At 53.4% G+C, this 13,072-nt stretch overlaps 4 protein-coding genes across 4 annotated transcripts; 1 reads left to right on the forward strand and 3 right to left on the reverse strand.

The window, feature by feature from the left end:
- Positions 1-565: 565 nt before the first annotated feature.
- Positions 566-2,338, reverse strand: J4E86_008287 (uncharacterized protein; the record flags this gene model as incomplete). The annotated part of the gene is made up of 4 exons (XM_051448800.1): positions 566-757; positions 810-1,004; positions 1,115-1,449; positions 2,023-2,338. The coding sequence occupies 4 exons, from the start codon at positions 2,336-2,338 to the stop codon at positions 566-568; spliced, it is 1,038 nt and encodes a 345-aa protein (XP_051299797.1).
- A 2,034-nt stretch (positions 2,339-4,372) lies between these two features.
- Positions 4,373-5,470, forward strand: J4E86_008288 (uncharacterized protein; the record flags this gene model as incomplete). Its single annotated transcript, XM_051448801.1, has 1 exon — positions 4,373-5,470. One exon carries the CDS (start codon positions 4,373-4,375, stop codon positions 5,468-5,470), a length of 1,098 nt encoding a protein of 365 aa, XP_051299798.1.
- A 176-nt stretch (positions 5,471-5,646) lies between these two features.
- J4E86_008289 (uncharacterized protein) lies at positions 5,647-6,321 on the reverse strand (the record flags this gene model as incomplete). Its single annotated transcript, XM_051448802.1, has 3 exons — positions 5,647-5,903; positions 5,963-6,104; positions 6,235-6,321. 3 exons carry the CDS (start codon positions 6,319-6,321, stop codon positions 5,647-5,649), a joined length of 486 nt encoding a protein of 161 aa, XP_051299799.1.
- Positions 6,322-8,544: 2,223 nt separating this feature from the next.
- J4E86_008290 (uncharacterized protein) lies at positions 8,545-12,225 on the reverse strand (the record flags this gene model as incomplete). The annotated part of the gene is made up of 1 exon (XM_051448803.1): positions 8,545-12,225. One exon carries the CDS (start codon positions 12,223-12,225, stop codon positions 8,545-8,547), a length of 3,681 nt encoding a protein of 1,226 aa, XP_051299800.1.
- Positions 12,226-13,072: the final 847 nt, after the last annotated feature.

The raw sequence follows: 13,072 nt of genomic DNA on the forward strand, positions 1-13,072 counted from the left end.
TCGCGTGTTCGCAATGGGTATCGATCGATAGTCGGACATTCAATGAGAAGAAGAATCTCTCTTGTGGGCACGACGTTGGCTTTTACGTCGAACAACGTGAAACCGCCAAGACGCATCGGTCCGCTGTTGACCATGGCTCACAGCCCAGGCGTCATGATACGCTCGCAAGTTTCGACGGCTTCTACAGCGAGCCTGATATCGGAAACGCCAGCTGTACTCTCGCATATGATAGGATTGACTTTCCGATTAAATGGTTCTCAAGCTGAGCTACCTAGGTAGGTATGCGAGAAGATCGAGCGATCACACTAAACGGAATCTAAACACTAAGTGATCAATATCTAAAGTCGTCTAGAAATCTATACGTCTAATATATAAGAAAGGAGACATCGTCATCGTTATGATGTCCGGTGCAGTGGTGGTCCAACGCCGCATAGATCAGACCTCTCCAGAGACCACCCACCTATCCGAAAAGCAACATTGCGAAAGGAAACCATAGCTTTTACCAACGGGAAACGAAGAGCTAACGCATGTAACATAGATGATGAACGCGCGATTCGATAAGAGATCAGGCCTCCCCAAGAGCCTCGGACCGATCGTTCGACCGAGCCTCCCTTCGAGCGAAATAATATATGAAGTACCATGCAACAAAGGTCAAAGCTGTCGCAGGGAGAGCAATCATCAGATATAGCCGGAGGCCTTGCATTTGCAGGTCTTGTTTACCATGTTCGAAGTTGAGAATGTCGGTGCTCATGAAAGTCTGTGTAACATTAGTCGACATGTGGAAGCAGAGCGTTACATCCTTCACTTACGGCGATGAAGGTTGCTGGTAGAAAGAAGAGAGTCACAGTGGTGATAACCCTCATGGACACCGTCTCTTGCTTCGTTTTCATAGCAAGATCTTGCATCTTGACAGTCATTGTCTCCATGCGAGCCGCGGATTCTCGGGACTCTTTAGCGTAAAATTCGCTGGCTTTGGAGCTTCGGTGCTGTAGTATACCGCTCATCTAGAACACGGTATTAGCACATGCTCAGTCTCTCGCTTTGATGGATGTAGCTTTGATGCATCCCACTATCCTCCTAACCGTATGATGATGCGAGAGAGTATGGTACTTACCAAGTTCTTGCGATTAGCCAGAAGGTGCAGCAGCGTCTCAGTTCTTGACTGCAGCATATGCATGTCTTTCTCTACTCCACTTATACCCTTGTTGAACAGATGAAGATTAGCCTTGCAGCCATCTTTCAATTCCTGAGGAAAGTCGGCATGCTCTGCAACTTCATCGTAATGCAGTCTCAGTTGCTCAAGAACTTCAGTGTTCAGCTTGAGCACGAGCATGGCTTCTTGCGCCTTCTCCTCTATATGCTGTATAGCTTGAAGGTTCTTGAAAGTGAACTTGTCATCCTTGTCTACTCCGCCATCGGAAGACACAGAGGGTAGCTCTGGCGATACCGCTGTTTCAGGGGATGCTAGCAAAGTCTTCTCGTCTCCGAAAGTTGAGCTGCTGTTGACTGTATCAGATCGCAAGGGCCGTGTTAGCAATCTGCGAATATCATTCACGGCCGATTTCCAACGTTTCGCATCGGGCGAACTGCTTGCTTTTTGGGCTGACGCCCAAACACCGCAATGTTGATCATCATTACTTGTCGCCGTGTGCGTATACGTTTGCGGACTTTCTCGCAGTGTGTTTGACCTGGTCCAAGGTCCTGTCAGAAGCGGACGTAGTGTGGTAGCCCTTGACAAGCTGGCGAACGGGCCTGCGCTAGCTCGTGGGCTTGTGATCTTGGGTGATGACAGCGGTGATGGCTTCCTCTCAACCTCAAGGGCATTTACCCCTCTTGTCAAAACCTGCAACTGATCTTCGAGATCATTGATGTACCATCGCCAGTTCTCTCCGGACCAGTTGCACAACAACATATGTGTTTCCAACGATGCCGTGAATGCATTACTGCGAGATCTGAGGGGATTACCGCTATGTGTTGATCCGCCGGACACTTCAGTCACTCGTCTCTGGATCTCTTTGTTACCCTTGACGATAATCCAGATCATTTTCCCGTTCTCCACGTCGAATGTATGGTACACAGCGCACTGGCGGATAGACCAGGGATCTGTTGCCCGACGTGACGTCGGTTCCACGGATCTCAGATTGTAGCTGAAGCGAAGATCTCTTCCTGAACGGTCTAAAGTTGGTAGCACACATGTCTTGTCGTAAGACGCTAAACGGTATTCGCCCTTGAGGCCACTGAAGTGAAAGTCTTTTGCTTCTTCCTTCAGTCCGAAAGGGAATACGAAATCCAGAAACGAAGAAGACACCTGATAGATGGTACATAGAAAGCTGAACATGTCGTGGGTGATCCGTAATGGCGCTCGGCTTTGGCCAGCTGTGAGGAATCTATCATCTTCAGCTAAAGCGATCCAAAAACTGAATTTCCACTGACATGAAACGGCATCTCGGATCGACCGCCTCGGGCGTCAGTGACTGCCTACAGCTAAGTATAAGCTCCAATTCTCGTTGGTTTTTGACGCATGCCGAGCTGAAGCCTTGCATAGGGTCAGTAGGATGAACTTTGGCCACTGATAGATTGCTTACGATTATCAAGTTCCCGATAATCAAGAAAGTCCACTTCCACTTTATCATCTCGAAAGAGATATTCAGATTGAGATTCCAGCCGAGCGACATATCCTGCCAAACTATAGCTGAGGGCACATCGCTGTGTGAGATTCTGAGGGTAGCTTCGGAAGTCTTTGCAAGATTTAGCGTATTGATCCATTGCAATTGCTCCGAAATTTAGCAATAGAAGCTGAAGAATCTTTCACTACGAAAGGTGGGTAGATTGAGTTATATACCAGTACTAGAAATGACCGCAGCACCGAGTTCCTAGTCCGGTGTCGCCCTCATCGCCACGACAATCCTGTCTAGCCCCGCGGCAGACTGTCATGCAGCCCGCCCCCACAAGATCGCTGCCAACACCCTTCATCAGTCGTCTTCCCATCTACGGCCCCTAAGTGTTCTTCTCTCGCCCTTACTCAAAGTCAAAATTTGAACCAAGACCGATCATGTCAAAGATTCCATACCGTGGTCAAACTTCTCGGAATTCGGAACCTGTACGTATCATTGATGACCTGTAACTAAGCTCAGCACACACCGATACGACATCCAAGATTTCCTACTTCAATGTGGAAGTCACGCGAACCGTGCAGCTCGCTCAGGTATTTCTCCAAATCTGCCTGATCGAGACGATAGACCGGAAAAGTATCCTCGACATAAGCCATTGCGTAGGAGGTATACGGTGGACGGATGAGTGTACTAGGGTACGACTGGTAATGAGGTAAACGGATAGAGCAGGCTATACCGGTGAGGTCTGTGGCATTCCTGAGGTGCACTTTGGGGACCTATGTCCTTCGCGCAACCGCGATTGCCAGATATACCATCAGGCTGGACTGACCCAGTACGTGAGGCTCTGCTTCACCGAATTCATCGCGAGTCCTCCAGCTTCATGTTGCGAGGCTGTCAGTATCGTTGGGATCGAGTCGACGAATGGCTGAGCTAGGCGAAATTGCTGTACATTCCGCCATGCATGCACTTGCAACGTGTGAGTATGAGATGATGAGTTGTACTGTTTCAGTGGTCAGACCTGCAATACCGGTGAACTGCAATGACTGCGCCTCGCAGCCTTCATTGCCTAGTGCGCGAGCCCCATTGGCGAGGCTCAATGTAAGCAGCATGAGAGCGGGGACGAACGCCATTGTGACCTCAGCAGATGTCGGGGCAGACTCTTACACACATGTGAATCTATGCATCAGCGGCACATTTCCTCGTTTAGTCGTGTCTGAGATGCGGCATATACGAGGTCTGCGTGCCGGGCTTCACTGTCTCGACTTCGCCTTCCAGATCGTGGGGGTCTGGATTGGATTGTGACAACTTTGACGTTAGACCCAGCATATCAACCTTGAAATCATGAACCTCTGGAAGAAGATCAGATATCATAATGGTAGGAATGGAGTCGTCGCCGTGCACGCATTCGTTGCAGAGTCATCGGTTGCCACCGTAGTGGGAACGAACATCGCTTGAGACGAACGACCTGGTATATCACCGTGGCCAAATATCTGACTCTCGCTGTATAGGACCAAAGTACCTCGCAAGAAGTGAAACAGAGTCGTGTAAAGGCAGAGATGGATGCAGCCGTCTGCGGAGCATGTCCGCCGTGGTGCGGGTATGACGGAGCCATGTACACAGGTACCCCGCTAAGAGTCACTGCCCCACCAAAATTTTGATACTGTCCAAACTTTGGCTCGTGAACTGCGCACATATTGTCAGCCACTCCAATGCCTCCAAGGACAAAGTATTCATTGAATTGATCTCACAAGCAAGGCGCAATGTCGAAACCAAAAGACCTGCGCAGTCTCATCGACCTTACCAAAACCACACAAGCGCTCCTCACACACTACCAGTCCTCTCTTGCGCCCACCAAAGAAGCCGCGCCTACGTCTGAAACAGAAATAGCAGATCCTCTCGATGTTATCAGAGCGTCGACTAAGCTCCTGAAATCGCACACGACCACACTGTCTCTCCTCCTCATAAATCCGCCCCTCACACCATCGGCGATAATAGCGAGAATCGGCGATGTGACCTCAGGTCCATTAAACAGCATGGTGACTGCAGCTTCGTATATACCACGAGAGGGCCAGAAGGGCGACATCGGAGACATAATGCGCACGGAAGTCAAGGCGCAAGTCCGGAGACTGCTAGGAACCTGGGGAGAAGTTCTCGCCATGATCCTGAAGATGGCAGAGAAAAGACAATGCGCAAAAGGCAAAGATACCGGTCCAACCGAGAGCGAGAAGCAAGAAGTCTTGTCCTCGACTGGTGTGCTATGGGACATATGCGACGCGCTGCTAAAGCTATGCGAAGACGGCGTTGTAGGGCTAGTAGTCAAGAAAGCGCAAGAGTACCGCGCAGTCCTACTCGATGCGATCGAGGAGCTGAAAGAATGGGGCGAAGACGTGGAAGACGAAGATGACGACGAAGCAGAAGGCAGCGACGACGAAGATGAGATTTTCGGCGCATCTAACAAGATCGGCAAGGACAACAAGGAGCTGAAGGAACTACTGGATACCAGTGTCAAGAAGCTGAAGATGATTGGTATGCTCTACCAAGCGCTGATTAAGAGGAGGTTGAAGACGTATCCTGCATCGTCCACGCTCGAACCGGCCGCCGCAACGAACGGTGCGACCTCGCCGCCTTGTAAAAATTTAGACGCGCTTGTGAATACCCTCAAGACGATACCTGAGACAGTCGATGACATCGCAGGCGCGTTCTACGATCTTGACGAAGACGAAGCGAAAGAAACTTTGGACAAATGCTGTGGCGAGGCCAATAGCGCTATCGAGCTGGTCAGGCAGAGCTGGGCTGGACAAGATGATGAGTTCACGGCATGGTCTGGCAAATGGGCGAGCGCACTCGAAGCCGCGTGAACAAAGGACATAGCCCGAGACCAATTCAACATCACCAACCACTCGCGCACAGCATCAGAAATTCAGCGATTCAAATGAACGATACGGTTTCAATTGCGATATACAAGCGATTGTCGCATTACAAATTCCTAATCAACCAACGCGCCGTTCGCATCACCCCTCCAGGTATTCGACATCTACAATCCGAAGACGGCAGCCATACCCATGGCAACAACACCGTAGCTAGCAAGCTTGCCAGCAGCAGCATTCTCGGTCTGCTCAGCGACACCGGAGCTGGTGGGCGACATGGAGCCGGTCATGGTGGGGGATCCGCTCATCATGCTGGACATCATTGAGCCGGTCATGGAAGCGCCAGATGAGGGAACGGCAGTGGGGATGTCAGAGAGGGTTACACCGGCGGCGGCACAGAGGGAGGAGACAGCGGGGGCAAGGCCTAGTAGTCGCGTTAGATATGGACGAAGATGATAGGTATGTAGGGTATGCAAAACGTACTGGAGATTTCACTCTGCTCGCATCGCTCGGGTGCGCAAGTGAGGAGCGAGTTCTCAATGGCAGAGCGGCCGCTGGTGCACTGGCAGTTTGTGTCTGTCACACCGCAGTTGGAGCTGGGGAGGGCAGCGACGAAGCAGGGGATCTGTTGGTAGTTGTGTTAGTTAATGATGCTAGGTGCGACGTGCCTAGATCGCGATCGTGATCGTCTTCGAGTGGAGGTGTGGGCTCCGAAGTCCGATCCGATCGGGAACAGGAGACGAAGGGCAACATACAGCGCACTGGGGGATACCGCTCAAATCCTGAGCACCAACGAAAGCGAGCGAAGCCGCGACGGCGAGGACGGTAGCCTGGAAACGCATCTTGATTATATGGTATAATATGTATTGGTGGTGGTATTCGATATGTGAAAGACGGACTGGAGTGAGGGAATGTCGAAGTGAGATGGAACAGGGTTGAGCGAGAAAAACGATGGGACGGAGAGGGGGTCTATGTACTGAATAAGATTCTAGCAACCAATACCATGGTCCAAGCCTGCTCCCTAACGAGCAATAGACTCGTGGAGATTAACATTGGAGTTACCCGGTGATCGTCCCCAGGGATTGCCGCGGTTTGTCGCAGAGCCTTGGTATGCAGTTGACTATCTTCCCCAGTACCCCTCCCTGGGCGCTGTTGGTTTCCCTGATCTACTGCGCCTTCGATTGCACTTACGTCTTCTAGAGGGGTGTATCTCGTCGAGTTACGAGCGACGGATGCGCAGCGAGAGCTTCGCATAGGTGTGTAATGTGCCTCGGAAGGAGGGTTAGGTTGCAGTTAGAGTTTGGGATGGCGCCGAACTTGCGGTCCTTTAGCGTTGGCTAAGCGGCGTGCTGGCACAGCTGTGGAGATGGATGGTGGCAGCCGCCTTGCTTTTGTTTCCTCTGCGCAATGCGACGGTGCGATTTCTTGTCGCCGGCCCAATCAGGCGGCCTGCGGAGCTGTGTCAGGGCTGTTTTGGCAGGCCCTGCGCCTGGCAATCCAGACCTTTTTGTCTTGGTTGTGTAGGGATGCTGTACCCGATAGAACACCACAACGGCTTTTGCTGACTTCTCCTCGTTTTGCCCTCTCATATCACGCTTGCTGACAGCCTTGTTAAATTGCTTTTCTGTTTGCACAGCGAACGCTTTGGGGGACATGCGTTCTTCGTGCGGCACCGGATACCGACCCTGCGTTAGACGAAAGTATGTCCCCTTGGCGTGCGGATGGGGAAGATGCCGTCGACGGTTCCAATGGCACGGTGGCGTAGTGCACCGCTACGGTAGACTGGACTTTGGACGTGGAGCTTCCATCATCGAACGCTTAGTCTTTTGGAGTAACATCTTGCGCTCCGCTACTTAAGATTGTGTGCACATCATCGAATGTCGACAAGATTGCACGGAATTCGATGCCACTATACCGCTACCAAGAGCGCCGGGTTGTGTTGCTGACGTCCTGGTTCCGACAAAGGAAGGCGACGCGTGAAAATGGATCGCAAGATGCAGGTACGCGATAAGCGGCATGCAGGCCTTAGATCAGTGTCCCCACCGACATCCCTTTTCTCTTTTCACAGCACTTCGATCTCTCAGTCGTAGAACCTTCGCTAACAATCCCATTGTTATCTTTCACCCTCTTCTGAGTATCGACGATCGATAAAGTCTCGTCTTGAGCCGAGAGTTCGTAGTTTATCCTCTATCGCGACGATCCCAGGTTCTCGAATCAGCGCACGGCCCTTCTCGCGGCATCTGAAACACAGGGCTCGTGAGTCGCTCGCCTATGCACATGGGCAATGTCGTCTCATATTCCTTTTGCATGGTGACGAAATCATGCTTTTCTGCATGTTGCATGTGAAGGTGTCAAGGCCGTTGACGCTGCATGCATTCGGCAGCGATGAAACCGGAAACGCGGCACGGTACATGAACCAGTCAAACAACACGCGCGGGGGTTTCAGACATATTGCGACCGTTGTCCCACGTCCAACAGTCGCCGCTCGCTGCTGAGGTCTAATAGTGATGATGCGATTGGTCTCGATTTAGTGTGCTGGTCGAGTGAATTCTGTACATAGGATCTGTTGTATGAGGCAATTGATTGTATTCAACACCACGAATTGGTTGACGCGAGTCTGGCAGCACGAGCTGAATCGTGAGCCTATGGAAAGGCTGTAGTGACTAGCAGTACATGAAGACTCCGATAAACATGCAATCCTCCCGAACCTGACTCTTACTGAATGTACTCAAACTTGTGTGATGCTATTGCCAACCTCCAGAAACACCGTGTCCAGCCCGGTGAAGGTTGTAATCTAGCCAGAACCCTATCGTTGATCGTAAAATGAGATCTTTGCAAAGAGAAGTCGCAGTCGCAGAACGGGGAGGTATATTGCTAAGCCGAAAGCCGAAAGAGATTAAGGAAAGAAAAGGCCGTGATCGCAGACACGGCGATCCGTGGACCGAAAGTAGACATACAGAAAAGAAAAGAGATTTCCAAATGTGCCAAAGATTGAAAAAGGATCGCTTTTGATCACGAATGTTGAGGTGCTGACAGAGCAATAGCTCGTATAGCTGGGGTGCCGTTTAGAACATGCCACCCTCCATGGGCTGTTGACCGTTGGTAGGACGTGGAGGTGACCCATTGCGTCCGGTGAAGCCGTTTTGAGGCATTGCTGGCGAGGGTCCCATTTGGCTTTGTGCGTCACCGCGCAGGCTCCTGCCTTCACTGGACGCCTTTCGCAGTCTGCCCTTTGGTTGCTGCGGTTGGTTCATCACTGCGTCGGACGAGTTGGTGCGGAGTGGCTCGGCGTAAGGGGCTCGAGGTCCATCCATTCCATGCTGGACAGCAGGGTCATAAGGTGATGGCCCCGTTGGGCTTTGGCTTTGGCTTTCACCGCGGCCAAATCCGAAACGTCGCCTCATAGGGTTGATTGGCGGAACAGGAGGAGCGTTATTTTCCATGCCATTCTTCAGAGAAGCACCAGCTGGAAGATTGATGGTGTCAATCGAAGAAGTTGTGGAAAGGAACACCGGCTCCGAGATCTCCGACTTCGCGATGGACTTCTTCCGTAGCACTCCAGTTTTGGTCAACGGCTGCACGGTACTTGGGTTGAACGCGGCAGCGTTGGGTGTAGTGGGGTTTGAGACAGGAGGGGTGTGATTGGCAGAGAACGGAGGCACTGGAGATGTTGGGTGCGAGAAGCCATTGCCGTTGGCACTGCTGAAGCCGCCTGGTGAAGGCCGGGGCGAAATAGGGATTCCCGGGGAGAATTTCCCCCCAGGAGGCAGACGAGTGTTCTGACCCGGTCCAGCGTTAGTCTGAATAGGGTGCAGATGCTTCGACTCGAAGTAGTTCGCCGCGGCAGTCTTGCTGTTGCTGCGCGATCGCATGCGACCTTGGGAATCCAGCGATGGTCTCTCAGAAGGAAGTGGAGGCGTGGGGTGAGCAGAGTATCCAGGCATTGATGGCATTGTGTTTGCAGGATACGCGCCGCGGGTGCCATCTGCCATAGCCTGGTCCAGGTCATCGCGGTATTGATCATGGCGACTCCGGGAACGGCCTGACGATGTTCCAGAGCTCGAGCGCTCTCGCGTGGAGCTTCTGGTCGATGCCTGTGGAGATCTACCCGATGGACGACCAGTGCGGCTGCTCTCGGTTGCCGATCGTTGGCGATTCTCGTGCTCCCGCTGTGCGTCTTGTTCACTTTGCTGCAATACTCGGGACTGCTTTGGTCGCAGCGCTGGCATATCACCCTGAAGGCCTACGAGCGAGGTGCTGCTGACATTCGCTGAACTTCCTCCAAGAGCAAGCTTCCTTACTGATTTGTTGGAAACATCAACTGTAGCAAAAGATTCACGGCTCGACTTTGCACGGAGCATGTTCAAAGCTGTCTTCAGTCCGTTGGATGGGCCCGCGGGTGCTGGTGCTGGACTTGTTGAACGGCCTTCGGCCTTAGCACGAAGATTCTCCTGTATCAAGCGCTGCCTGTGAGCGAGGTCTCGTTGGAAAGCTTCATGGTCGGCCTCTGTCTCGTTGCTCGCGACACGCTCATGGGCCCTTCGCGGAGTAAGATCCCAGGGAGCTGCAGGGTTTGGTTCGGTTGCGCTCATGATCAGTGGTGTGGCGTTTTGTGCGTTGGCCTGCTCGTCAGAGTTCATCTTGACGAGTTCATCGCGGTAGGGGTTGTCAATGTCGTCCAGATCCCATGGGTTAGAGTGGCTGTATGTTGAGGGAGCTGGGGTAGCCGATTCCGACCCCGGTTGGCGGCGCTGGAAGCCAGACCCTTGTGTATGAATGGCGAGCCCCATAGGTGGGCTCATCATTGGAGGACCTGGCTCACCATAGTTGGAAGAAACATTGCTGACGTTGCGAAGATGCTGCCTAATCATTCCACTCAGTCCGCTGCTCTCAGGACCCAGTGTTGGTGAGTCAACCTCGGTACCGTCCACTTTCACTGTCTCGTCGGGGCGTGGAGACGCCTCTTGGGTAAGAGCAGGGCTGTACGAAGAAGGGCCATTCTGAGAAACCTCTTCCTCCGATGTTGTCCGCGAGCGGAATGCGGGATGCTCGAACATTGAGGGTGCGGGTCCGGTTGCTACGGGGAGATTGTCAAATCGACGAGTGGGCTCTGCCGCGCGCGTGGTCGGCGGCCTGGGAGCTTCATCTTCTGCTTCGCTGGAATCTGGGGAACTGAAGAAGGTGGCTTTGTTGCAATTGTCTGGAGACGCTGCTGGTTGGCGTGGAATGGCTGGGAGGCGCTGGGTCGGTGGCGAAGTCGGGGTACCTGGGCCTGCGGTTCTCATCTGACTGGCAGCAGCTTGAAACCTGGAGAAGGCAGAGGGTGCTTGAGCTGGTTCAGCAGTTGATTCAGAGCTTGACCGTTCGTTTGCGTCACTTTCAGCTCGCTTACGCCTTTGCTGTTCTGCACGCTCTCTCAAAGTGGGCTTACGAGGCGGGGACCTCTCGGCCTTTTGAGGTGGTGTTGAGCGCCCTTCGCGGTCCTGCTGCATGTGGCGCAAGCGCTCTGCATACTGCTCTTCGCTGAACGCCGCCTTGGGTTTGTTGAAAGCACCCATGGCGGTCGCTTTGCCCCGATCGTTGGGCTGAAGTGCAGCATTGAGGGTATGAGCTTCTTCACTGTCACTGATGACGGGACTTGTCAATGCAGGCGACTGCGGGCGGGCGAGGACGGGGCTCGACGCGCCCGAGGAGTTGTTCCTGCTTATGCCGGGGTATCCAAGCGCGTTTGGGCTGTCTGAGCGGAAGGCGGGTGGTCCCCGAGCGAACCGGTCATTCAGGTTGGTAGCAGAACGTGCCTGAGATATGGGAATCGGTGGCGTTGATCGTCCGGTCGGCGCACGTGCGCGCTGTATGGAGTTGAGACGGTTCATAGCTGAGGACTGTTGCTCTTGGATTTGCTGGTCCAGCCCTTGGTCGTAGAGTCTCCGTTTCGTCGTCGACCGGCCTAGATCTGGAGATGTCATCGGGGCACCTGCTGGGGGAAACGCCGGCGAGGAGGCTGATACAGAGTTGGTGCCCTGTGACGCTATCGAAGTCGCGGCTGTGGATGTGCGGGTGTTCAATGTGCCTGAGTTGGTGGATGACGAAGTCTCCCTCTTACGGCTGAGCTCAGTAGGGCTGGACGGCTCAGAGTTCTGGCCGTCTTCATAATCCGACTGCTGCCTCAGCCTGTCCTTCTCCTCTTGTCTAAGCCGTTGGTATGCTGACATATTAACGTCGTCGTCGTAGAGTGTCCGTCCAGTGCCCTTCGCGTTTGTATTAGAGATCATGTAGATCTTTTGTCGTCCACCGAACAAGACGTTACCCTCGCCGGGTCTAGCTCTGCTCATAACGCTACCAGAGCCGTCGTCATCTCTACTGCTGTCGAAGGAATTGGTCCGTTCGCTTGCGAAGGGCGGTCGGATGGAGCCATTGAGCGAAGAGACTTCAGCTATATCGGAAAGACCTCCTGGAACGAAGCCGAACTCGTGGAGCCGCGATTGGCGTTTCGGTTGTAGTACACTGTCGTCGCTGGCCTTGCCAATCTTGGAGTCTGGGTCGTCCTGCTCTCTCAACATGCTGAAGCGGGTGGACAGGCCAGGCATGATTAGACTTGTCCGGAAGTCATCTGCTTTGGGCAGTGCGAAGTTGAGATCGAACTCCGGTTTGGGCTCTTCCTGACCCTTCTTGCCCTTCTTCGTCTTCTTTGGGGCGGCGGCCGCGTCCTCGGCGCCATCCTTCTTTCTGTTCAACCAGCGGTTCATGATGGTCTGGCAGTTATTAGCAAACGTATAAGTACGCCGCATTGCATCCGGAGTGGGCGAGAGGCAATGGGAGGGCGCCTTGGCAATGGGGATGGGGAGTGTAGTCTTACTGGCGAAAGTGATTAGACTGGATTATAGCGACGACTGTGCGCTGACCAATCTCGACTGTCGTGTCGCTGGGGTGAGCGGGCAGGCGCACTCGAGCGAGGAGTGGGGAAGGTGAGAGCAAGGCGACTCGGGGTGGGAGGAAAGAGCAAACGCGAACATGTAGCGGGGCCAAAAACAACAATGGGGCAGTCACGGGCGGTCTTTTTCGAAAGTGTGTCCTAGGCACAGTGGAAAGTAATGTCGGCAAGAGGCGAAGGAGGGAGCGAGCTGGAGGTGAAAAGGAAGGCGTGCAGCGATTGCAGGCGGGATCGGGCGCGCTCGACTCTGGATGGCTCGGTTGGCGGCAAAAAGTACAAAACAATAGATTATGGCAAAGGTTAAGGAGCGTGTGTAGCTGGCAGCAAACAGGTGAAGGAGTGAATGCACGCGCGCTGCGGAGTGCTGGCGTGGTGGTAGAAAAGAATGCAGAGAGCAGATCTCCCGACCGAAAAGAGGCTTCGAGGAGCGGGTCGACGTGGGTATGCACTCTTTGGGCCTCTGGGGGAGTGACAAGCACTCGCACATGGGACAAGGATCAATTTCCACTAGCCTCATTTCCGCGTCGCGCATGGGCGTCGCGGTGCAGGGAGCAGAGAAGCCATAGAGCGCGGGCCAATATCCGCTCGATAGGCTGACTGAGGTCGGACGGCCACTTGCAGTATTGCGCCGCTGAGCCCAAACCCGCGCCGTCCCAGGGGAT

The sequence above is a fragment of the Alternaria arbusti genome (genome assembly GCF_024043155.1).
Source record: "Alternaria arbusti strain BMP 1465 chromosome Unknown scaffold_13, whole genome shotgun sequence".
Lineage (NCBI taxonomy): Eukaryota > Fungi > Ascomycota > Dothideomycetes > Pleosporales > Pleosporaceae > Alternaria > Alternaria arbusti.